Below are 25,520 nucleotides of genomic sequence, written 5' to 3' on the forward strand. Positions count from 1 at the left end.
TCAAGGCATATTACCATCTATACACATGAGAAAACTGGTAACGAACAAGTACATCAAAACGTTCGCATTAAATGACTCCTCCATACACTCGGCTAGCCGGATAAGCTGACAATGCCTTTGGACTGCTTCAGATATCACGCGATGAGCGTTACTGACTCGGAATTCGGTTAGTTTGATACTCAACGCGTCAAATTGGGCGCAGAGGTGCATAGCCAGTCCGAAGAAGAAACTAGTGGTACCAAAAGTTATTATACAAGTGGTGAACATCTGCATTGCCTGAATGACCATAAACGCCTGATGCGACGACTCGCTCCGAAACACACAGGACTGACTTTCTGCTTCATCGCTCACGCTTACATTGATCTCGTTATCAGGATGTTGCCTTTTTGTGGTAACTGCTGATATCGCCATAGCGATATAAACACCCAATATGATGGCCACCATAATGAAAGTAAGCACTGTCACGCGTGTCGACATTGTCGCGTATTTCTTCATAATCCAGCGAATTTTTTTTTCTTTCTGCATAGTCCAATCGTCCACCATGGAAGTGACTATCTCGAGTAATTCTCCTCGATGGATACGAGGTGTGATCAGCCTTGTAAGGGCTAAAGTGGCGGCGGCACCCGGTGTCACCCAGTCGAAAGATCTTTTCGCACCATTACAGTGTATGTAGATTTCGGCGAAATAAACGCACATTGGAATCGCCTAAAAAATAAAAAAAAATCAATAATTTATTGTCATGCATATTGCAATAATAGATTATTCAAAAAATTATTTGGAAAAAAAAAACGTCGATCATCAGACGAGAAGTAGTGAAATATCACTCATATCACATATTCACGATAAATTCTAAGGACAAGCGTTAAAATTAGTTTGTTACAATCTATTTTGACATTGTAAAATGGTTACTAGTCGTTAGTGTTCACTGTGTTTTTATAAAAATTGAATTTTTGCAGGTAGCAGCAATTTTTACATATTTATACTCTACATAATTTTGACAAGTATGTTGAATATAATTTTTTAACTTTATTGTGAATTTAATGTATGCCGTAATGTGTTTATGAATTTGACATATAAAGTTATATCTTGTAGTATAAAAAAAGATCGTGAGCCATTTGAGCGTAAAACCGCAAACGTTTTTCCCTCCTTAGTAAAGTGTAAGTTATGTTCGTTCTATACAGCCAAGGAATTTTTATAGATTAATTGGTGATAGAATAATATTGGATATAGACATCTATGGCTAACAAACTGATGTTGATAAGAATTGTGGCGCGTTAATATTTACTAAATTATTTTAAAAAAACAAAATGGTATTCTGTCATCCCCTTCTTATTATGGATAATATATACATAATAATAAAGAAAAATTTTTAATACCGATATAAATTTTCTAAAGTGATATCTTTATTTCTCGAAAACTAATTGCACTTATTAATACTAATAAAAAATCCATATAGTTGACATATTTATATCTTCTTTCTACATAAAATCTGCCATAAACGAATTCTTTGAATGCAAGATTAAAATTTACACGATATTCTTTTTCAAATTGTATAGTTTAAACAATAGTGAGTAAATTATTAATAATATTACATCTTTTTATATGTTTACGTCGTTCTAAAATTGTTTTATTTGTATTTTTCTCTTTTTTATTCTTCTCATAATCAGTTTTACATAAAATTACGGTTTACCATAAACTAGCACACTTGTCATTAAAACACGTTATAAGAGATAGTAAAAATCATATGAGGAAAAAATAAGAGAATAAAAGAGACAGGAAATTAGAAAATCTATCTATTAAGTTAGTAAACTGATCTAATCTTCATACATGTCGCGCTACATGTTGCGAAACAGCATGATGTATTTGTATAATAAATCGACAAAAAACGTTTTACATCAAAGTGAAAGGCTTATAGGAATCCTCACATATATTAACTTGTATTTTATACAGATGACTCATGTTAAAAAAAAAAATAGGATGTTGGGTTATTGCCTACTATGTTGAAGTTGTTGGATCATTTTGTTGGATACTCACATTTTTATGGAAAACAATTATTGCAAAATTCAAAGCGATAAACTTGCTATATTCTTTGATATAAGAAGCTTTCTAGTTCTTATTTATGTTTTTAAAATTTTATTTTTAGTTTACACGTAAAAAATCGTTTAACGGTATAATGGTAATTATTTGACTTTGTGGAACCGCGTCATGTAATAAATTTGTAAAATTAATCATTTCTGCATTAAATCACACAAGAAAATGTACAAAAATATGAATACAGAGTTTAAGAAATTTATTGTCTTCATTTGTATTTTAACTGCAATTTCACCGAAATTGTATAATCAAAATACGAGAATAATATAGTATACCAAGTAACTATATTTAGCATGAAATATTGTACAAATTTAAATAACAAAAAATTCTCTGTTAAAAAAAAATTCTCGTTTATTAAATATCTGTTGACACTGTTAGTAGAGATATTTTAATGTACCTAGTTAGCATGATTAAAAGTTATTTTATGCATGTGATGCTAAAATATTTATCTATTAATCATTGATATTAATTGTAATGTCAAAATAAAATTAATATTGTATTGAAGTTTATGAAAAGGAATGACCTATGTAACGGTACTTGCTTCCAAAAATATGGCGATAATCCATCTGAGGTCCATAAAGATGTTTCTCTCCCTCACTGGCCAAATGCCCACGCAACTGAGAGCAAATCTGTGCACCGACAGCGTCACGGTAACGTCTCTATGGAAAAACATTCCGAATCCGGGGACTCTTGTCGCAAGTATGTGATCGTCAAATTAAGACGCAACACACAGAAGTATTCTCAACTTCTTTTCGAAGATACCACTGTATTGCATCTTTTATTCACGTGCGACTGTCTCCAGTCGTGCTGACTTTTCGCGAGACCCCGCGGAATGTATCTTTTCTTGAAAAAAGCCGTACACGCTACGAATGTCGCGGTCTACAAAACCTCTATCTTGATGCATGTACACAATGAAACCGAGCAGACGTATATTGATAGCAGGTCTCTTCTTTTCTCTTGTAAAAATATTTGAAGCTTCAAATCTTCTTGTCTCTCATAAAAAATGCACATAGATCCGTGTACCAACGTTACGGAAGGAGACTAGAATTTTCCCTCTCTAATTTTTTATTTATGAACCGCGAATCTAAATGCCGTATATTATACTTCGACGTAGAACAAAGATGCTGAAAAATTGCGACATACATATTTGCTACGATCTACAATTTGTTCGATTTTCCTTTAATCGTAAGTATACAGCGTTTGCTATTTCAACTTCTTTAATATTAAATTCCATCTCTAGATACGTTGTACAAAATTGCATTGCATTAATGAGTGAATGAAACATGCGTATTCCCTATCTTTGTCTTACGGAAGGAGACGATAGTTGCGTAGTCGTCTTTTGCAGCTTTAGAAAAAAAAAAAACGGTTATTTTGGTCCCGTTACTGAAGTTAAAAGTTCGTTGTTCTAACACGAAAGAATCACAATTAGTCCTTGGGCGGAGCAAACAGGATGGAATACCAACGAGCTATAATCGCCAGTTACTCAAAAATTGGCGTCAAGTCACAGCTCGTAACCGGTTAAACGTCCCCCCCCCCTCTCTCTCTCTCTCTCTCTCTCTCTCTTTCTCTCTCTCATCAAGAGATCGCTTCACGTTATTCCGTGCGCAGTGCACAGAGATGACCTTGGTACCGGGAGAAGAGCCCGGTACACCTTCATCGGAACGCGCGCGTTCCCTAATCCCTCGCGGGGTCATCGACTGACTGCCGAAAGACGCTTTTGTGTGTATCTGTATCGAAGCCGGTTTTACACCGCAAGGCAGTTGCGTACTTTCGAAGCAGTACTTATTCGAATCTGTTACGGTGACTTTGAGGGAAGGGCATGACGAAGAACTTTTTTATCCCCACAATAAGACTTCTTTATTCCCATCCGTATCTGGAATTTCTCCACCTAGATCGTAAGGTATTTCGTTGAACTTTGGAAGGGAAGTACATTGAGCAGCTGTAATTTACATACCGCGACCCGGATAAAAACTGGCAGAGCTAGCCCGATCTCAATAACGGTAATTTTCACTGCCGCATTTCCAAACGTTCATTCATTGCAATTGGCATTATTGACGGTATATTGTCGATTAGATCGTTCACGGCGTTACTCGAAGCTGTGATGTCTGCATCAGATGGGAACATCAGATGTTTATCTAAAATCATGGAGCGTATTTAACGTTAATAGACCCTATTGTATTATCAGCTGTGATGCAAGAGCCATCTTATAAACAGTTATAATTGTTAAGAACTGCATATTATGGCATACATGACACATATAGTATATGACAGAATTGCGTACATCACATAACGTACAATCGCCATATATTTCCGATTAATATAAAAAAATATCTAAGTAACGAGGAAATAATAAATATTCACAGAAATAGAAATTCCTAAATACTCCAATAATCTTACATTAGGTGAAATATTTGCGAAGCAAATTTATTTAAATAAAACAAGACGAGCTAAGGAGCCGTGCTGGGTGTTGTGCGCCAAAAACAAACAAATGCCAAATAAATGTAAACGTTTTGACCTTTAATCAACGGTCTTCTGTACAAGAACTTAGATTCGAATATGAAAATGCGACATCCGCTTACAAAATTCGTCGATGTGTCGGGAACGCCGTAGTCTAAATGATAATCTCGAGGACCGTGAATAGATATCGTTTTCGGAGCATGATCTATGACTTCTGAAAACTACATCTTGTAAGAGGTTAATAAGAATGTTCTAACACGAGTGAGAAACGAAAACGAAAAAGGATTTTGTAAGCGGATGTCATATTTTCATATTCGAATCTAAGTTCTTGTACTGAAGAAGACCGTTGACTAAAGGTCGAAACGTTTACATTTATTTGGTATTTGTTTGTTTCTTGGCGCACAACACCCAGCACGGCTCTTTAGCTCGTCTTGTTTTATTTGAATTATTATTCATAAGAGCCTTGAAATTGTATTTGTTTTTAATTTTCAAATTTATTTATTTGAACATATCGTTGTCCGTAATCGCAAAACCTACTTGTTTAAACTTCTGACGTTAAACAAATTTGCAATAGGATTCTCTATATATTTAATTGCCAAAAGAAGAATAATTTCCGTATAATAAATGCAAAATTTAATTGCTAATCTAATTTGTAAAACTATCAGCATTGCAGAACCGTTCGAGATTTAAATGCTCGATGTACGCCGCATCGACGAACAAAAATCCAAACGTGCTCTTGAGAATAATGCCTCGAAGCTTTCGGAGCAGAGACGCGAGAATTCACGCAAAAGTGCGGATAACATTCCAGTCGTGGTGCAGAGATCTGCATCGAGTCGAAAGCGTGCTGGTAGTGCATTGTAATGCCGGCTTCTACGCTCCAGAGCCAGGGGACTTGCTCAGGTAGGTAAGTACCGTTCGACGGGCTACGTCTGACACCAGTCACGCCACAACCTTCGTCGTGTCAGGTGCACGAGCTCCTGAGGAACCATACGCGCGCATAGCTCATTCGCAGTCCGACACAGATAGAGCCCATAAATTTTCCATTGGTCTGGTCTAAAAGGTACGTGGAGGAATACAAGAATTGTTATACGCAAGCTTTTCATTAATGTGATCTTTATCCCGAAGATAAAGCAGAAAGAAAGCCATTTTTTTTATCCGGAACCCTCAAGAGCGCTTGGATTCTTAACATGCTTGGACGTTTACGTATCTTTACGAGTTCGTGGGATTGACGTGAAAGTAGATCATCTGAATGTGAAAACGTAAAAAGTGTCGAGTTGAAATTTCGTACTTTAGGGAAGCTTGCTGGTAGAGCTTTATTCAAATTGCAAGCGTGACAGTTGTGAAATTGGGAAAAATATGACAAATATCGAAATATATTTGTTCGTCTCAATGTTCATTATATTGCATTTTATTATTTCTTATAGTTATATCCTACTTCACAGTTATCTTTTTTAATCAAATACGTTCTTGTAACCCACATTCCGTTTAACATACGTTACTGCAGCATACATTAAGCATTTCATTAAGATTTGTTTAGTTGACGAAAATGTTATAATACCACACAATAAAAATCACAATAGTGTAGCTTTAAAAATTAATATAATACATGAAGAGTTAACGAGAGATCAGCATACCGTGCTAGATCACCGTATTAATATAAATCAATATAATCGAAACAAAATTAGACGTTACAACAAATTCGCTCATTTTCGACGAACGTAATAATTAGACGCAAATAAAAAAATAAAATTGAAATTGTAACTTCTTATAGAAATCGTACTCATCTTTCACGTGGAGACATCTTTTTTCGTTCAGTGTCAGAATGAAATGTCGTGTACATGTTTAAAAGTCTAACTTTGTTTTGCTAATATAGATTTCTAGTTTTATGTTCTAATATTGTTACATTTTAATATAATAAATAAAAATAATAATTTATAAAAAAATCATATAAATTTTAATAAAATAAAATACAAAAACTCAATATAAAATTAAATTTTAATAATTCCCCTTTTTGATTTTCAATTTATCTTTTTAACCTTTTAAATAAATCATTTATAAATAAATAATATTTAATGTTTTAAATTATATAAATATTTAATGAATAAATTAAATTATATATTAATTAATTAAATTAATGAATTTTATATTATATTAAAATACACAGTAGCTATAGCTTTCATTACACTTGGCACATTAGACGCTCATCATATCCTCGTTGCGGTACAAAGAACAGTAACGTAGTATTCCATTAATTAAAAAAGAATTAATTGTGGACATTTCGCAAATCAACCCTCGATTGATGTAACTTTTCTCGAGGTACACGCAAAATTTTCCCATCATAAATAACGTAACGGCAATTTGAGCTTCAATGATCGTATCGCCTTTCCACATTGGCAACACCATCGAACACGCTCTACTTGACTGCGACTACCGTTGCTGCTGGCGCGGCCACGCGAATTTTTCAACCGGCAATTCCGCCGCGCTCGCTCGCGCGCGCACGCCACTATGCGTGTAATTGCAATCTATGAGGGATTCGTTTGTCTTGCTGATCACGTTGGTGAAGTTTACGAGCTGACTGACTATTTCCGAGATGTTAAGTAACTGTTCCGCTACCTCGATGGCTATGCGTAAGAGAAAGGACGTCTCACGTGCTTGAACTTGAACTAACATATGATCCAAAATACTGGAACGTAAATACCTTGCATTCAAGTTTGCATGCATCTCTCTCTCTCTCTCTCTCTTTCTCTCTTTATTTTATTTATATATACATCTGTACGTATAAATGTAATTTTCTTTGAATTATTTTGATTAAATTTTGTATATATTTCATAATAACTCTAGTAATTTTTGAAATTTTTTTCTTTAACTTTGACTTTGTATCTTTGAAACTAAGTTGTTTCAAATGTTATGGTTATATGAAAAATTTTTATTTTGCATTAATGTGAGAAATCATCCTTTGAAATCTTTTAGAGTATTTAATGAGCATTCTGTATGCATGTGCATGTGCGTGAACGTGTGCGTGCACGCACACACACACACACACACACCCAGGTTTATTCTTTTATTTATACAGATTTATTTATAAATGCAATATATTATTGTTGAGATGTATTCAATTATTTTTATATCAAAAATCAGATTGTCCGATCGTAAAATTCTAAAAAAGATTGAAAAAAGTAAAATATAATTAATAAAACACGTGTAATAAAACACAATGTAAAATGTATGAAACGTAATTTCCATCGCTATCTTCTTCACGTATAGGTAATAAAAATTGTTTTTTACCGTTCACCAGAAAAATATGATCAGTATTAAAGAATAGTGTAATTCTCTTTGTAATTATAAATTTGTAATTATAATTATACAAACAAATAATTGATAATGCGCAAGGAAAATTTTGTATGAAACTTAAACGTTTTTTTGTCATTTATTGCTAATATTTACGATAAAGGCAAAACTAGTGCCTTAGTAATGCCTGTTGTCTTAGTCATCCAAGGTTTTCCCTTATCGGTGCAATGATAAGCAAGTCACTGTACCTGTATTCTTAAAATAATCATATAATTTCATTTAAAATTGACCAAATTATGTATAAATATAACTGTAAATTGGATGACATAGCGATCTTATGTAATTGTGTATTAAAATATATTTTAGCTACTCCTTCGTAAAAAATTGATACAATTTTATTCAGCAGTTTTTTTAATTTAAACTAATTATATTTTTCTTATCCAATTATCTATATCAATAACTATGCTATTAATGTAAAATTAATAGTTCATCATTGTAAATAAAAGTACATAAAAAATACGGATGTATAAAATATTAATGTTTTGGCTCTAATATTAAAAGTAGAAATTCTAAAATAACAAGTTTCATAGATTTATTCTTTTTTTTTAATTAACAATAACATTTTTAATTGTCAAATATCCGAATTTATCCTAAGACTATAAAGAAGGAAACAATGAAAAATTTAATTTATAATGTCTTGTGTAGCAAAAATGACCGTATTTTGGTGTAATTTTAAATAAACTTTTAAACAAATAAGTCCAAATCATCTTTTACACGAATATAAATTTTGTTTGTATGTATAAAAAAAGTTCAATTTAATTTATAATGCTATTTTCTCATCAAATTTTTATAAGTATTACAAAACGCGATTTTATATCAAAAATCAAGAGCAAAAATAATTAAGTATAACTTTTAAATCAATAAAAAAATTATGCTCAAACTGTTACCAAAAACTCAAACATAATAATAAAATAATTTATGAAACTTTGAATTTTTAGTAATACACATGACACATACATCTTTAAAGATGGAAACAACCCAAGAAAACATTCATTTATTATGTAAAAAGATAACAATTTTTTGTGATATCAAATAGCAAAATACCTACAATTAATATGTCAAATGGTCTGGTTATCAATAGCTTCCACAATTACTTCCTAATCGCTTTAATTTTTAAGGCCACCTTAATTATAAAAATATCTAATCTAATTTTTGTAATAACATAATTATATATTGCATTTCAGCATATTATTTGTATAAAATTATACCGTTATATCCTGGTCATCGTTACTGCAGTAATTTACACGGAACGTCTTTCGGCGAGGTTCGTCATAAATGTGTCGTCACAATTTTGAAACCAGGTTACTTCAGAAGCAACAATATTGTGCCGTTAAATCGCTGACATCCGCTTATTGATAATCTACTTATCGTGCAGAAAAAAATAATATGCAACTGTATGATTTTAATTCCACGAATAAGGCGGTCATTGCTTCTTCTTCTTCTTCTTCTTGATCACGTGCCGCGCGTGCGACTATTGCAAAAATCTCGCATGCGCTTTCCCTCTCGACAATCTGAGAACGAGGTAGCTTCCGTGTTTCTTACTTTTATACGCGGCTCTCAAAGACAATTACAAAATGCAGCAAGCAATAAGGTTAATTAAAAGTGACGCAACTTCCATACACTTTTTTTTGCTTCTTCTTGCAAGGGAATTCATCGCATTTCTTTTTACGTGCATCGTCAACTTCCTGTTACGTCCAGTGATAAGATTATATATTCTGACACACTTTCCTACATCGTCGAATAATTAAACTGAACAGTAACTAATATCATTCTCTGTGACTTAGTAATATTTAAAATTACTCAAAATCCAAGAGACAAGAGATATTAAGGGAGATAACACACTACGATTAATTCAAAAAATTAAGATGTTTCATATTTAAAACATCGTTTCATGCTGAAGTAAGCAATTCGTACGGTCTATAATAAATTTCTTGCTTCCACTTCTGGACTGTTTAATATTTATCAATGTTACACAATATTGAGATATGTTTACCCGAAGATGTGACAGTTGAATCGGCTCCTTATTCTTTCGACTTGCCATTCACGATTTCAACGCGTTGGAGTAACGATGACTAACAGTTCGTACCGTTAGGCCGAATCGTTACTCCAGCTGGAGAATGTCAATTTCATGCGGTTTACGGTACTCAAATTGCGCGTTAGTATACACTAGAGTTGCCCCAATCATTTATCGTCATTGTCTTCGTTTATGACAGTTGCTATGATTCTGATCCTGTAGGACGCTTGACAATGATAAGCGACAATATCTGTTTGTCACTATAGAAAGTAGTTATGACCAGAAATAGAATTATGTTAGTAAATTAAATGAAGGCTTGGACTTTACTGCCTGCTAAACGCCTAACTAATTCATTTTTTCCAAATTCATCTTTGTATTCTCCAGTTACACAAACATTGATAAATTATAAAATTTAAATTACCAAAATGACAAAAATTATAAATACTCATTAAATAAATATAGTTAAGAACAGATCGACTCTGAGAACAAATTTTTATTCTGTAAATGGTACTCGCCAATATGTGTAGTCATTCTATACATATGTATCTGTACTGTTCATTGTACGTAAAAATATAATTGCATTTCATTTTCTAGTTATACACTTATACACTGCGTTTTTTTGTGCGCTGACTCAACGCTTTCGTCATCAACGCTTTCATATACCTCGTGAAAATATGCGCATAAATATAATACACCAACACTAGTGAAGGAGTTGAAGGAAAAACGGTATCCGCGTTGCCATGAGCCGAAACGTTTCCGGTATGTCGTCCGCGTTTTAAATCCTTGCGACAACGACCTCGCGGAAGGTTTCTTCTAAAAATAACTCGGCCAGAATCCGAGTCCACCAATAAGGTCAACGACTCCTCTCGAGGATCTCTGTTTTTGATCAGAATGCAAATGAGGCTTCGTTGCAATTGCACATCATTAAATTGCAGATGCGGCGCCGAGTCCTCGATGATTATTCAGCAAGAATATCGTCAGACTGTAGCACAGATAGTCACGCTAACCAAATGTTGTGTTACAGAAACGGAAGGATGTGGTGGTCGAGGACGTGTCTTCTATTAGTACTAATCGGGCTGACGGGCTCTGAAAAGAATAACGAGGATGATGCGTCAAGCGTCTTCATAGAGGAAGCCAAAAATCTCTTTTCCCAAAAGTCGCTCGACGACATGGCCCAGACGTTTTCAGAATCCGGCAAGCAGGTAGGACGAAAATTTTCGTGCACTCTTCAAAAAATTATCTAATGCAACTTCATTTTATTCGATCTTTTTCACTTTAACTGTTTCCTGGGTCTCGATTTCATTCTATCTTAACACGTTAAAAAATCCATCATAAATATTAAAAGTAAAAATTATGTTTATTTTATATCCATCCAGTTAAAAAGAAAATAGAAAACGATAGGAAATGTTCAATTATTTTTAAATAATCATAGTTATAAATTAGCAGTTTAAATACGCAATTGATTACGATAGTTTTAATCATTTATATTTACAATAAAATCTATTAAATCAAAAAAACAATAAATTAATATAAAAATTCTATCGTATTCCAACGATTAAATCTACTTTATATAATTATAAAGAATGATAACATTTCTTTTGAAAAAGGAAAAGTGAAACGATAATTAAAATATAAAACGATAAAATTTTTACGCAGAATGTATCGATTCCTATCGTTTCCTAGTGATTCTTTTAAACAGAGTATTTTAAAAATACGATTGGATACAAATATTCGGATAAAGAAAGTGTGGATTAACAGATTCGTGACATGATGTTCGATAAGAAATCTTCGACGGACGGTGTCGGCCAGATCATCTCCGGGCTCAGTAATTTGATAGGAGGTGGAGAGAACAATCAAGGTTTCGACATGTCAATGGTGGGTTCGCTTCTGAGCGCTTTTAATCCTGCTAAGAGATCGGCAAGAGGGGAGGACGGGAAGGAGGAATCCGGCATAGACTGGGGCAGCATAGTTAGCATGGGCAGCATGTTCTTGCAACAAAATGCGAATAGCGAGATGGCAATGGGTCTCATGCCAATGCTTCTAGATGCCCTGGGTCATGGAGTAAACGACGTCGATGGCGGGCATAGAGATCATTCAGGGCACTCCTGGTTCTTGCCACCGATATTGGAAAATATTCACGTCGCGTGGGAACACTTCAGGTAGTACACCAACTTTATGATAAAAATGCGATGACAATATAAATATTAAGGTAGTTTTATCGCAAAATGACTTTCTTAAAATTTGTTTGAAGCTTTTCCCATTTAAAAATAATGACATTCTCTATAACGTAATTCTTAGAGCGACAATCAGGCACGTTCAAGAGATAATTGCATTTGAATTTAGTATTTTTCTCTAATGCTGTAAGACTTGTAGAGACAGTATGTTTTCAAAGCGCAAAAATGGTATTTACAAATTTGCATAAAAATTAGAGGTCTGTAGATAAATATAATACGAATCGTCTAAAACAAAGAACACGGGGAATAACCAAGCAAATATTAATTACAAAGCTTTAGAAAGATTGAAATTTTCACGAGACATATGAAGGGCGAACACTCTTTGCTTTCCAAAATGTTTCATTAGGATATCCAGCTTGTTCGTTTATTTCTGACATTTAGTAATTTTTTCGAAATATTCTCCTAAAAGTTCATAAATATAATATTTACATTTATGTGTAATATTCGCAATCTGCAAAAGTTACTGTCAACTCGATATCAGAGTGACGTTGTTACACATGTGACGTACGTACAGTCCACGTAAAAAATGTTTCGTAATCACAAACGACGTTTTTATCTCATATTTTTGGTATGCGTAGAATATTTTCCTTACTTTTTTACAATAATAGATTATCGTAAAAAATACACTCTGTAATAAAATCGTTTAATGCTACGCTTGTTTTTGTTGAATTATTACATATATGGAGGGACTAACTTTTAGCTGGGACTTGCGCGATAAAACTACTTCTTTTTCTTGCCGGAAACATTTCCTTTAGCTTGAAAACTTTGTACGAAGATGGCAACTCATAACTTGAAGAAGAAAATAAGAATAATTAAAAAATATTAAGAATAACATTTATAAATGTAATTTATCGATATCCTTTTTGTAATTGAGAATATTTTCTTGTATTTTAGTAATTCGGAACTTGCACGTGCATTATGGAAGACAAGCGGTCTATCGACAGTAATTGCTCAAATGATGGACAAAAAGGGCAACATCCTATGGGAGAAGATCCTAGACAGTTTTGAACATCCTAGTATACGTCGAAGGTGGATTAAGTCGCTCACGAATTTTCTGGCCGAATGGATGTCTCACATTTCTGATCCGGCGAATCAGCAGCGTTATCTTACAACCGCACAATTCGTCGGTAATAGTTTTCTAAAGTCTCAGGGATTCCCAAAATCAATGATGTTTGATGCTACAAAACCAGCGGAGAGTCTGTCCAGGCAAGTATAACGTTTAATTTTTTTTTTTTTTTGCAAATGTGCACAATAGACAACGTAAAATTTCTTGTTTAGATTAACAAATGGAATGGCAAAGAGGTACTTAAACATGAACATCGACAGTTCGGTATACGTAAAGCCAGCAGTATCGTATTTCCAAGAATTAGTAGGCTTGGCCTCTGAAAAAGGATTTATCATGTCCCGAATAAATGCACGAGAGCTAAGCAACAGATTAAGCGATGTTATTAATAACGATTTTATCGGTCCTATTCTCAAGGTAAATATAACTTCTCCGATATAGTAAATTTATTATACATAGACATATTGCAAACTTGGTTTTCTTTTTATTTTTTCTTGTTTTATTGCCTAAGATTATAAATTGGTTTGATTAAAATTTAGGGCTTTTTAAAAACTGAAATGATTAGTACCGCAGTTAAAGTATCCCAGCAAACATCAAGTTACAATTGTATACAAATATTATAATTTCCTATTTAACAATGTAACCGTTATATAACAAGAGTGTTGTATAACTGTAACATTTTATAACTGTCACTTGGTATTTGCTGGACAAAGAATTGTAATTTTCTCATATAATTGGTATCGAGTTGAAATTTATATTAATTAAGTTTTCATATGATTTCTCACAAATATTTGTTTCTAGTCGTATCGAGCGTACAAATGGGCGACGAAAGTGCCGCAATGTGCTAGTCAAATATTATGTACCATTAATGAAGGGAGTCGACAACAAGAGGCCAGTGGCAACATAATGGACGAGATATTTGCACGCGTGCGTAAAACATTATTGAGGGCAGCAAGTTTCCCCGCAGCTTGGGCAGTCAGTAATAAGTTAGGAACTCAATTCTGGCCCCTCTATGGAGCCATCATGGAGCATGAGGGATGCATCGTGAGTAAACTATAATTAATGAGGAAATGTATTTTATTATCTAAATTTTAAAATTAAAGAAAAAACTAGTTTAAGTTACAATAAATTGTTTATAACTAATTTTAATTAAGATTATAACGAAAACGTCGAGACAGAGAAGGGCACTTGAAAAAGGATAGTTAACAAAGATCTTTGCTAATGAAAATATCTATATTTGTTCCGCTGATTACTCGCGTTATCCTGATTATAACTTAATCTGGATTCTTTTCTCATTTTGCTTTCAGACTAAATACCCAGCGGATTGCACTGCTTTCCACGAAGAGGAGATCCGAGTGACTACTACAGAAAACATTCATAGCGAACTTTAAGTTTAGCTCGATAACTTTAAGTTTAGCTCGATAACGATCTGTGAAAGACATTGATAAGAGTCGCCTCTACGATTAGAAGAGACGTGCCGCGAAGCCGTGTTTTTATTTATTCTATAATTCCATCGTATTCATTGCACAAAAAAAAAATAAAATACGTCTAAAATTGCGTTGATGATTGCGGCGGAGTCGATTTAATAGAAACGACTAGACTATTAAAGAATGTCTCTACGTTTTCTTTACATGTACAAAGATGTTATAAAGTATCAGTTTTAAATAGCTAATGTTAATAAAACGTAACCAGAGATGAAAACGCTTAGAGGAATGCCGTGAATATCTAGAAGACGTTTTCTTATACCTAATACGGTCTAAATTCAAATGTTCTTTAGATCTTTGTGTTATTTATAATTTTATAAATAAGTTCGTGCTCGAGAATTAAGACTTCTCAAAAGGAACATATGATGTACGCAAAAGGCTTCCAATTTTTTCGACGTTTTTGAATGGATAATTACATTTAGAAATAAGAATAACATTTAAGAAAATTGCACTAAGTTTAATGCTTCTCTTAATGACATTAAAAATGAAATCAATATCTTTTACTAATATTTTTACCTATATTTATTTTTTTCTTTTCTCTTTAGAACAAATTGGTGTCATAATTTTATCATCTCATGCGCACGTATCATTTTTAATTATCAATATATGTAATGCTTTAATTATTGCGAACTGCAATGATCTCATTCGTGCGATTGGGATGACAAAAAATATCGTAAGATATTTTCATTTTAAAGGATAGGCAATTAAGACCATAAATGATAATGTAAAAAAATTTTTCTGAAAATTTTTCCATTTTGAATGTATCGGAAGTAAAACTGTGCCGCTAATGTGATAAATGTATTGATTAAAATATCATAGGATAAAATTAAACTTCCTAAATGTTAAAAGACTTACGCTTTCACATTGAAACGTCATTAAGAGAATTTTCAAAGATACTGGAAATTAATTGTCAATATAATATTATCCTGGTAAATAACCGCAGAACGGATCCAATAGCCGCGCATCATGCGAAAATATTGTAATATTGTAACCGTAAATATGTCAGAATGGTACAGACTTCAGTTAGCTCTAATGAAAAGCTGTTAAATCCACAGCATTAATCGAATTGCAATTCCTTTTCATTGCTTATACAGTATATATTCGTCGATTTAGATAAATGGAAGTGCAGTCATGGATACTTTGTGCATGCTGCACATTTATACTTTAGCGCGTTTCCGTGATTTTTCCTCGCGAGCGCAATAACACGTGGTGCTCAAATCTCTATATCATAACGTATAACTATTGTATTAATAATTGTACCTATATGAATTACATATCGTGTCTTTCCTCTTTTTCCATCTCTTTATTACTTCTTACTAGATGAATCTATAAAAATTCTAAATCTATAAGTTAAAACATCAAGAAGGCACGTTAGTTTGCAGTATATAATTTATGGACTCGCTATTATGCGAAAAATAGAACTTCTCGAGTCCGAAATGGACGGAAGTCCGACAACTGAATACGTTCGATATGACGGATTGACGACTGGTTCGATGAGACCCACGTTCGACATTCGTACGTTCATACCGAATCCACAACAATGTTCTCAATAACTTTTTGTAAATAGTAGTTAAAAGATAAATAAAGATCATGTGTGAAATGTACAATGGGGAATGGTGTAAACCTGTTCCTTTCGTGCGCCCTAATGTGGCATAAACGTCAACCGAGTCTCTCGACTTCTCCGGCGTGCTTACTACTTCCTTTTAATGTTCTTGCATGCCCACTCTAAACCTTCCTGAAAATAAAGAAAAATTTATTTCTAAAAGTACAATTAATAATATATAAATCAATTTATTTTAATATGTCTAATATTTTTTATATGCGCAACTTTTTTACGCGGACAATAATTCCCCATAAAAATTAAACTTCTTGAAAATTATAAATTATAAATTTAAATTTTTCATTTCTAAGATTATTTATTTTTACAACAATTAATATACTAAAACTTATATGCTCTTCTATCTTTTAAAACATAGAAATCAGGTAAAATAATATATTTATATTTTTGTTTATAATTATTATATCGCATTTAAAAATTTAGGAATAAGAGAAACATTTGCTAAATATGTACCTTCACGCCCTTGCCCTCGGTAGCGATGCACGATTGTATTTGCCAATCACGATCCTTAATATTGTGTAAACCAAGTCCCTCTGCTATTTCGGCTGCCGTCACGGCGTGTCCCAGGTCTTGTTTATTCGCATATACTAACAATGGCACTCCGCGTAGCTTTTCTTCTAGTAGAAGTTCTGACAATTCCTGTCCCGTTTCCTCCAGCCTTTTGATATCCGCACTATCAACGACGTAAATCTATTGCCCCAATAAACATTATAAAACTTTAATTTAATTTTTATCTAGGAAGGCATTAAGGTAAAAATCTGAAATAGCTGCACAAATTTTAAGATAAAGTTAACTTGAAATAAATATAAAAATATAATACATATACTTTTGGAATAATCATAATTATTTTATAACCACCATTTATTAAATAAAATTAACAAACAGAAACAAAAAAAAATTGAATTATTCTTTATTTAAATTGTATCATTACAATTATTATCACATTTATAGAATTTTGCACTATATTTGCAAGCATACAATTTTTGAATCAATAAATACATGTATTAATGAAAAACTTTTGCATTAAAATTTGGAAGTTAATTATAATCAGTATGTATATGCACAATTCAGAGAGAAAGAAGATAATTCCCTTTTCCTAGTTAGATGTATAGGAGTTATGGCGATGAAGATATAGTCTGATATAGCTCGCAACGTCACCTCGAGTAAGATTAGAAAAAGATACGCATAAAATGCACAGAAACTTACGAGTACATCCGTGTTTTCGAAATAATTTCGCCAATAAGGTCGAATTTTTCTAGCTCCACCGATATCCCAAACGTTCAATTTGAAACCCTCGCTCTGAACACTTTTTATATTAAAACCTTGTGTTGGAGTCACCTTAAGAAAATTTATTCGTTATTTATATATTACATATGATTTATGAGATGTATGTTATGTTTATTTTTATATTTTACTTTTTGATTAATTTAAAAGCTTACCTGCGTGATATCTTCGCTTGCCAAAGATTTCAAGATAGTCGTCTTTCCGGCATTGTCCAGACCCAACAGCAACAATCGTAGCTCTTTATCAGGATTTGCTCGTAATTTCCGTAAAATAGCAAGCAGACCCTGATATTAAACGTTAATTTTTTCCGATGAACAGCATTATTGCGTAAAAATTCAAACAGTTTTGCAACTTAAATACTAACAAATTCTGTGTGTGTGTGTGTGTGTGTGTGTGTGTGTGTGTGTGTGTGTGTGTAAATTATATATTAATATCAATTAGATTAATTAAATTAATAAATTGATATAAAAAAAAGTTTTTCTTTACATTATAAAATTATTTATCTTATTATAAAACGTGATATATGACAATTTAGAAGTTCTACTTTAAAATATATCAAATAATAAATAATACAACTTTTTATCAAATTATTTAATATCATATATATATTATTTTAATAAATTATAAAAAACAAGAATTTTTTGTATAAAAAATATCAAACAATATGTTATAATTACTTGCAATTAATCGCAGTATTGTGTAAAAATTACATAGCTAGAAATATTTTGAATTTTGTTCACAATCAGTATGTGCAATTCAAAAAAGATAATTCCCTTTTCCTAGTTAGATGTATAGGAGTTATGGCGATGAAGATATAGTCTGATATAGCTTGCAACGTCATCTCAAGTAAGTTTACAAAGAGATACAAATAGTGCACAGAAAGTGAATTTGTATACAATAAAAAAAAATAAAAATTGTTTATTTTATTTTAAAAAATGTGTTTTGCAGTTCTTAATTTCCTCTTGCGTGTAATATAAACGTTTAATATACATTTTGTATACTACAATAAAAATTTTCGTAGGTTATGTTTCGAATATACTTCATGCATTCAAGAGTGTATCAGATGGTGGTGGGAAGGAAAAGAAAGAGTGCATAATACATATTGTGCATTTGTATTTAATTCATGTGACACTTTTTACCATCTTCTTGTTGATATATATTTCAGGTACTGGAACGAAGACGTGTGAACGATTTACTGCGTTATTTCGACGCTTTCCATTACATTATATTAGAATGTGTGTTGTTTTCGTGGTATCCAAGGAAGATGGTGACATCTGTACATTCTAACTGGTGTTACATGCTGATCAGCGCATCTCATACCGTTCGAAGAAGCTACAGTTCAGTTATCACATGCGAATAATATACTCTCTTCGATATAATTTTATAACTTAAACGACAGTAGATAAATAAATACTGTTTTACCTATATATTTCATTTATTACTTTTTCCTTTTAAAAAAATATTGCTTTTTTTAATCATACTTCAAAATATATAACATCATTTTAATTAGATAATTTAAATAATTTATTAGTATTATTTTAATTATTTAATATTTAAATAATTTTAATTGTTTAAACTTGAGATAATAAAACTCTCATAACAATAAAACATTAATAAAAAGTATTTGACAAAAAAATAATTTATATTATTATAGTGTTATTATTTACAGAAACATGCTAGTATATTATACTGGCTTAAATGCCAGTCCACTCTTTTCCGACCAGGATGAGATTGTCACATCAATATCGTATTTGACTCAAATTTCATTTCCTGGAATCACAGACATTGAGATTGGTTGGAATTATTTTCTTCTGTGGCAAGATACAAAATTGTATATCACTGGTAAAATCAGTGAAAAAGATGATAAAAACAGACCGCGTTTAATGCAAATTCCAAAGGAGTCATCGGGAAGGTATTAGAGACATAAAATATCTTCTTCTTATCAAATCTTTCTTTATTTTGTATAAATATTTTATTCTTTTTATACAGCTGTAAAATAGCTGTTCCTGGTCGGGACAGCGTAGTTGTTTTGTCCACACGTGATGAAATCTGGAAATACAAGATATACGATGATTCCTGGCATAAAGTAACACTTTTTATTTCCAACAACGATGACGTACAAGCTGAACATGCCATCAAACTATCGCAAGCAGGATGCACAGTAGTTTTAACTAATTTAGGTGTGCAATAAAAATGCGCTAACATTGTAGCCTAAATGTTAGTGTTAAAGAAAATTTTAACAAATTTTTTTTTATTTTTTAAGGACGAGTATTTAACGCTCCCCTTTTGGCTGAGATACCAAAGAGAGTCAGGTTTGTTGATCTTGCCTGTGGTTTTGACCATACCATTTTACTAGCAGAGAATGGTGATGTATACTCAATGGGGATGGGAATGTACGTAACATTACATATGCATAAAATTATTTTTACAAAATTTTATATTGTCTAATAAATAAAGTAATTATAATTTATACGATATATAGACGTGGTCAGTTAGGGCACAATGAATTAGAAGATTGTGAAAATCCGAAACTTATTGAGGCTCTAGCAGGTCTGAAAGTAATACAGATATCTGCGGGTGGTTGGCATTCTGCCGTAATCACTGATCAGGTCGGTAAATTAATTTAATTGTATCTATCATTATGTGATTCATAATTGAAATTAATTTAACATAATAGGGTGATCTTTACACTTGGGGATGGAATTCAAATGGCGAATTAGGAATTGAGAGCAAAGACAAAAAAGTTTACGCCGTTCCGACTTTAATAGATTTTAAAAACGACAGAGGAGAGACTATAGAAGTTAATGTTAAAAAAGTCGAATGTGGAAATTGCTTCACTGTATGTTTGACAGGTAAAATGAATCTTCTCACACAGACGCAACCATCTTAATAAAGTTTTTATTTTCTAGAAAAGAAAGTAATGTCTGTTTCTTCTTTAGACGATAGCTGCTTTTGGGGGTGTGGCGCTAACAAGTACGGTCAACTAGGAAAACTTCAACAAAACTTTGAAAATCCGTATAATTTTGTCAAGTTGGATATTCAATCGCTAGATCCTAAAACAGTGAAAAACTTCAAATGTCGCGAGTGGGGTATGGCGATGATTACAGAGTGATAATATATTTTTGTTACAAGTTACAAAATAAAAAAAATTCTTTCAATCATTTATTCGTATTTATCGTATTACATATTCCCTGCATGCATATCAAAGATCTGCATTGCTTCATTTGCCTCTATTAGCGGTAGAATAAATTGACGATTGTAGGCTAACTTTTCTAATTCAATTATCGAAGGTGGTGGTGGCGGAGGAATTTCCATTTCTTTAACCATTTGCTCTTTTCTCGTATCATGAATCATTTTCTTTCCTAAAAACGAAAAATTCATCAGTTTTTAGAGTTGCAAAATAACGCATTAGTTGTAACGCCGCTAACTATTATCGTTATTTTTATCTTGGTAATGATCGTTACGTTTTTCAGTTCATAACGGTAACATTGTTACCATTTTACGGATACGATAATTCAGTCGTTACTTTTATCGTTATTTTAATTTTCTATTCTCTATGTGTCTATTCAATAGATTTGCACATCTCTTCAAAATGTGCAAATACAATCAGTGTGCCAGATCAATGGTTACGTGCAATAAATGCAATTATAAATTTTATTTATTTATTTTATATTTTAAATATTGAAAAACATTTTGTACTTTATATTTTAAACTGCATTCCGACAGTCATTGCTATTATTGTCAATACTGAAAATCAATAATACGTTACGTAAACTACAGATTTTCAATACTGCCAATGAATATTAGAATGCATTCTTAATAAAAACATTAATGTTTAAAAATAATATTTAATAAAAATTGTTGATAAAATTTGCGCGTTTGTAAATTGCAATTTTCTACAATATAAAGATAAGTATATTAAAGAAACAAAAGTATTAATATAAAGAATTGGAAGAATTATTAAATAAAATTTAATATAAAGGAAAGCTTGTTACGCAGTTTCAAGTTTTAAGTTTCAAAATATTGGTTTTTAAATAACTTTATATCTAATAACTAATATAACTTTTAACAACTAATATAACTTTAAAATCTAATATCTTATCCAAAATTACAAGAAAGTAACGAAAACATAACGAATCGTTACTTTCTAAGTAACGATAACGCATTACTCTTTCAAAATAACGTTTACGAACCTGTCAGTTTAATTATTATGTAATATTGCAGACAAACCTATTACATGATTATAACAAAATAAAAAACACATAATTATAATTTAAAATAACGAATAAAAAAGCATTACCGTTTACCTTTAACCTTTTCGCCATTTATTCTTTGACTTTCAGCAATTTTTTCCAATCGTTCGCGAAGCTGTAAATCAAATGTTCCTCCAGGATCTGCGAGTTTAATTTGACGTGGTAATCGAACAGTGTGAGGCATATGAAAGATTTGTACCTGTATTGGTTGTGCAAAAACTGCATATATAAGGGCATACCGCAATTCATTAGCGTACCTGTTTAGAAAAATATAACGCAACGATAAAATCTTATATTGTATTATTTTTCATTGAAATATTCATACGTAAAAATAATATTCAAAATAATGTGTAATATTGTCTTATACGTACATGTTGTATGTCGCTTCAACAATTATATCCAGGACATCGCTTGGATTTGTTAAATTAAAAGTTCCAATAGCTGTGTTTGAATTTGCGAATACATCTGTTCGCAAATTCTCTGAAGTTTTGACGTTCATCGATGACCTTTCTTGCAAATTATTTATTGCACTGAAAAAAGAATCTTCACATCATGTAATACTTGAAAAAACATGTCCCAATAATTTAATTAATTATATCAGTAACTGATGATACTGCATCAGTGATAAAATATCAGTTACAGATACAGCTAATCAGTTTATTGAAACACTTTATCTTAAAGGGTATAATAAAATATTGTAAAATGTATAACTGTAATAAAGAATTATATTTTATTCAATTTACCTGTTTGAACTGTTATGATCTTTCAATTCTCGTTCGAGAAAGAAAAATTTGTTTTCTTGAGACATATATTTGTCATCTTTTGTAATTAATTCCTTTTCAGATAATTTATTCGTAATTAAATATTCCGCTTCATTATTGGCAGATGCATCGGTGGAAGGATTTTGTGACATAATTTTAGAATATTCATCCCAATGTAGCAATCGATCGTTACTAGATAATTTTTCAGTAACACAGAGAAATAATATTCTCATTTCCTTAAAAAAGTCCTCGCGAAGTAACTTCCTATCTACAAAAATATTCGATGTCTGTCAGAAATGTATTTTAATTATTAATTTATACCATTTATTCTATTAAAATTTTAAACTTAATTATATATGTAATCATTCAAATTAACGTATATTAAAATTTTTATTTTAACAGATCTATTTATTTATATTTAAAAATATTATATGTATATTTTTTCTCAAATATTCTCTCTAGAGATGTGCGAATAATTCGAATTCAAGTTGAATCTCAAATTCGAATTCAAATAGTTCAAAAATTTCGAATCATCGAAGATATGACTTCAAATAGATAACCTTGACTTTGATTGTTTCATTTATATCTACTACGCGATTAATCTTGTATCAGAGCACAATTCTCGTGCTTAATTGCTTGTCCATTTCTAAAATTTTTCTACCTTTTCTTAATCTTATAAACTATTCAAAAATTTGTATACACGATAAATAATTATTTTTAAATTTATTTTAACATTTCATGGGTTTATATCATAATTTCATGGAATTTAGAACATAATTTGAAATTGTTTCATTATATTTTTCTATTATATTTTTATAATAAAGTACACTAAAGTATTACCATTTTAATAGTAATATTTTATAATTTGTACATTATGTATTCAATGTTCGTTTATCCCCCCATAGTTTAAATAGTATAGTTTAGTGTAGTATAATACCCCCATACGCGTTTATTAAATTAACATAATATAAATTCGGAAAATTTTAATTCGTATTTGTATCAAGAAAATTCGCTTCGATGTGAAAATTGCAAGATTCGATTCGATTCAATTTGATTTCAAACATGCTATCAAAGATTCGATTCAATTCAGCCTCACTAATACTTGATTTGCACATCTCTAATTCTCTCTCTCTCTCTTTCTCTGCAAAAAATATTTCATGTGGTAAATATCAATTCTATAAGATCACCTCGAATTAATTTCATTTCTCCAGCCAGCCAGCTAATTAATACACTTCTATAATGATCATCTAGACAATTTTTGTAACGTAGAACTTGAAGAGCTATAGCGTCCAAAAACCAGAAAGCAGCTTTATTCGTCTTGTAGTCTTCAACTCCCAAAAGATCACCTAATAATCTATACAGTATAATTAAATAACAAATATCTCATGATTTTAGATTTTATAAAGTTTAAATAACAGTTATATCTAAAATTTCACCAACTCGATGATATATTGCGGCTTCTCCGTTTCGATCCTCACCGTCTTTCCAACGAGACTGTTAAAAGCGTTTGGAAGAGTCGGCATGTACATAATCCCTTCGAACATCTGTACTTTCAACAACAAACTCCGTATGATAAAACAACGTTCTTACGAAATTATTATTGTATTACATCGTAGTAACGTTTTCATTAATAATTTAATTAATAATAAAATATCAATAATAAATGCAGTAATAAAATTTAATCAGTAAATCATGCATCTACACCTGATATGTATGAACATGATAACTGCAGAGCAATCTAAATTTGTTTGTATATTAATTTCAGGAAGTTAACAAGATGTTATTTAAATCCAAACTAATATTGAAGATTAAAGATATATTAAACAACCTTGTTATCCTTGTCAACGAATTCATTGTGCTCTCCTTCAAATACCGAATCATTTTCAAAATCTAATATGTCGGACGATTTCATATATTATTATAAATTAAAAGCGAAATGTTATGCGTCATATAAAGTTATTTGCATCAGATATTCACACTTGTGCGCTCACGCGATATGAATGCAATCGCAAAATCCAACAGAGAATTGCCTGTCGCTGACGACGTGTCGTACATCGGGTGAGAAAAAAATCACATTTGTTTTGTTTTTACTCATTGGTTTTATTAATTTTTTTTCCATATTTTGTTCAATATTTTCAGAAAATAACACTCCAAAGCGAAAAAACCGTATATTCTCACCAATCCCAATGTATGTATAATATATATATATTATACTTTTCATATATAATATATATGTATATATATATAATATATATATAATGTATACTTTTATACTTTTTATATATAATATTATTATGTAGAGTAGCGCACACTTTAGACTGTTATGTATCGATACCTTTTATAATTTTATCGATAAATTACAAATATTGAAAAACATGAAACAGACACAGTCGGCGGGGACGCGCGGACTTCGGCGTGGGACTTTTTCTTACGGAACCGTGAAAAAAGTTTTCGCGACGGATACTGCCGTCCGCTGCTTCCGCGTCCACCTACCCAGGGACGAACAAGCGAGCTTAATCAATCGGGAACACAGCGAATTTTTTTTCTTTAATGCAAATATCAAGAAAACTCGTAAATAAGAAGAGAAAGGAAAGTCATGGCGACTTCGATCGGATGTAAAGCCGGAAGTCGCCAATCTTCTCTCTTGTAAAATGTTTTTTTTACCCGTCGAAGAGTTCTCTTGAATGAAAGGACCGAATTGCAGTGGCGAATGTAAGGGAAGGAGGAAGGTACAATGTAGGCTGGCAGGAAGAAGCGGAAGCAGCTAGTCCTCGTCTCTCTCGAACGCTAATAACTATAATATATAATAAGTATGCGCGAACATACGCGTGCCCCGGCGCGACTGACTTTTTTTATTTATATATTTTCACACCGAAGTCAGAAAGGCAATACGCAGTATGAACTTACTTAGTA

The 25,520-nt window shown here is 31.8% G+C and overlaps 5 protein-coding genes across 9 annotated transcripts; 2 read left to right on the forward strand and 3 right to left on the reverse strand.

Annotated features, from left to right (window-relative positions):
- On the reverse strand, positions 1–543 carry LOC120359775. The gene has a single exon (XM_039458783.1). It carries the CDS (start codon positions 541–543, stop codon positions 1–3), a length of 543 nt encoding a protein of 180 aa, XP_039314717.1.
- LOC105206635 lies at positions 151–15,983 on the forward strand. Of its 3 annotated transcripts, none has more exons than XM_026131538.2 (10): positions 151–451; positions 528–665; positions 957–1,001; positions 5,214–5,448; positions 10,935–11,112; positions 11,669–12,069; positions 13,039–13,350; positions 13,423–13,624; positions 14,009–14,251; positions 14,515–15,983. In XM_026131538.2, the coding sequence occupies exons 2-10, from the start codon at positions 542–544 to the stop codon at positions 14,596–14,598; spliced, it is 1,824 nt and encodes a 607-aa protein (XP_025987323.2). In that variant the 5' UTR covers positions 151–451; positions 528–541; the 3' UTR covers positions 14,599–15,983. The 3 variants fall into 3 exon arrangements, with proteins under 3 accessions (XP_025987323.2, XP_025987324.2, XP_039314321.1); XM_026131539.2 differs by having other exon boundaries at positions 169–451; positions 11,693–12,069; XM_039458387.1 differs by lacking the exons at positions 151–451; positions 528–665; positions 957–1,001 and having other exon boundaries at positions 5,394–5,452.
- Positions 15,975–18,857, reverse strand: LOC105206648 (ADP-ribosylation factor-like protein 3). The gene is made up of 5 exons (XM_011176131.3): positions 18,733–18,857; positions 17,749–17,877; positions 17,516–17,647; positions 16,763–16,999; positions 15,975–16,426 (listed from the first exon to the last, which is right to left on the reverse strand). The coding sequence occupies exons 1-5, from the start codon at positions 18,733–18,735 to the stop codon at positions 16,385–16,387; spliced, it is 543 nt and encodes a 180-aa protein (XP_011174433.1). The 5' UTR covers positions 18,736–18,857; the 3' UTR covers positions 15,975–16,384.
- Positions 18,788–20,754, forward strand: LOC105206655 (RCC1 domain-containing protein 1). Its single transcript, XM_011176139.3, has 7 exons — positions 18,788–18,930; positions 19,263–19,505; positions 19,583–19,773; positions 19,857–19,986; positions 20,076–20,202; positions 20,271–20,445; positions 20,533–20,754. Exons 2-7 carry the CDS (start codon positions 19,267–19,269, stop codon positions 20,703–20,705), a joined length of 1,035 nt encoding a protein of 344 aa, XP_011174441.1. The 5' UTR covers positions 18,788–18,930; positions 19,263–19,266; the 3' UTR covers positions 20,706–20,754.
- On the reverse strand, positions 19,570–25,520 carry LOC105206664. 3 transcript variants are annotated; one of them, XR_005576490.1, is made up of 7 exons: positions 24,048–25,520; positions 23,795–23,961; positions 22,590–22,875; positions 22,218–22,376; positions 21,894–22,103; positions 20,879–20,955; positions 19,570–19,642 (listed from the first exon to the last, which is right to left on the reverse strand). XR_005576490.1 is itself a non-coding variant. In XM_039458392.1 (6 exons), exons 1-6 carry the CDS (start codon positions 24,149–24,151, stop codon positions 20,774–20,776), a joined length of 1,101 nt encoding a protein of 366 aa, XP_039314326.1. In that variant the 5' UTR covers positions 24,152–25,520; the 3' UTR covers positions 20,743–20,773. The 3 variants fall into 3 exon arrangements, 2 of the variants coding, with proteins under 2 accessions (XP_039314326.1, XP_039314327.1); XM_039458392.1 differs by lacking the exon at positions 19,570–19,642 and having other exon boundaries at positions 20,743–20,955; positions 21,901–22,103; XM_039458393.1 differs by lacking the exon at positions 19,570–19,642 and having other exon boundaries at positions 20,773–20,955.

Source organism: Solenopsis invicta, chromosome 16, assembly GCF_016802725.1.
Source record: "Solenopsis invicta isolate M01_SB chromosome 16, UNIL_Sinv_3.0, whole genome shotgun sequence".
Taxonomy (NCBI): Eukaryota; Metazoa; Arthropoda; class Insecta; order Hymenoptera; family Formicidae; genus Solenopsis; species Solenopsis invicta.

Bases quoted from the DNA above. Each gene is read 5' to 3' on its own strand.
- LOC105206655 (XM_011176139.3), top strand. From the start codon at position 19,267: ATGCTAGTATATTATACTGGCTTAAATGCCAGTCCACTCTTTTCCGAC. The intron at 19,506-19,582 runs GTATTAGAGACA...CTTTTTATACAG, and splicing joins CCAAAGGAGTCATCGGGAAG to CTGTAAAATAGCTGTTCCTG. The intron at 20,203-20,270 runs GTCGGTAAATTA...TTAACATAATAG, and splicing joins CTGCCGTAATCACTGATCAG to GGTGATCTTTACACTTGGGG.
- LOC105206648 (XM_011176131.3), bottom strand. The intron at 17,648-17,748 runs GTAAGCTTTTAA...AATTTTCTTAAG, and splicing joins CAAGCGAAGATATCACGCAG to GTGACTCCAACACAAGGTTT. The intron at 16,427-16,762 runs GTACATATTTAG...CTTTATTTTCAG, and splicing joins CCGAGGGCAAGGGCGTGAAG to GAAGGTTTAGAGTGGGCATG.
- LOC120359775 (XM_039458783.1), bottom strand. From the start codon at position 543: ATGGTGGACGATTGGACTATGCAGAAAGAAAAAAAAATTCGCTGGATT.
- LOC105206635 (XM_026131538.2), top strand. From the start codon at position 542: ATGGAAGTGACTATCTCGAGTAATTCTCCTCGATGGATACGAGGTGTG. The intron at 666-956 runs GTATGTAGATTT...GAATTTTTGCAG, and splicing joins TCTTTTCGCACCATTACAGT to GTAGCAGCAATTTTTACATA. The intron at 12,070-13,038 runs GTAGTACACCAA...CTTGTATTTTAG, and splicing joins GTCGCGTGGGAACACTTCAG to TAATTCGGAACTTGCACGTG.
- LOC105206664 (XM_039458392.1), bottom strand. From the start codon at position 24,151: ATGTTCGAAGGGATTATGTACATGCCGACTCTTCCAAACGCTTTTAAC. The intron at 22,104-22,217 runs GTACGTATAAGA...TTTTCTAAACAG, and splicing joins GTTGAAGCGACATACAACAT to GTACGCTAATGAATTGCGGT. The intron at 20,956-21,900 runs GTAAACGGTAAT...TTTCGTTTTTAG, and splicing joins AAATGGCGAAAAGGTTAAAG to GAAAGAAAATGATTCATGAT.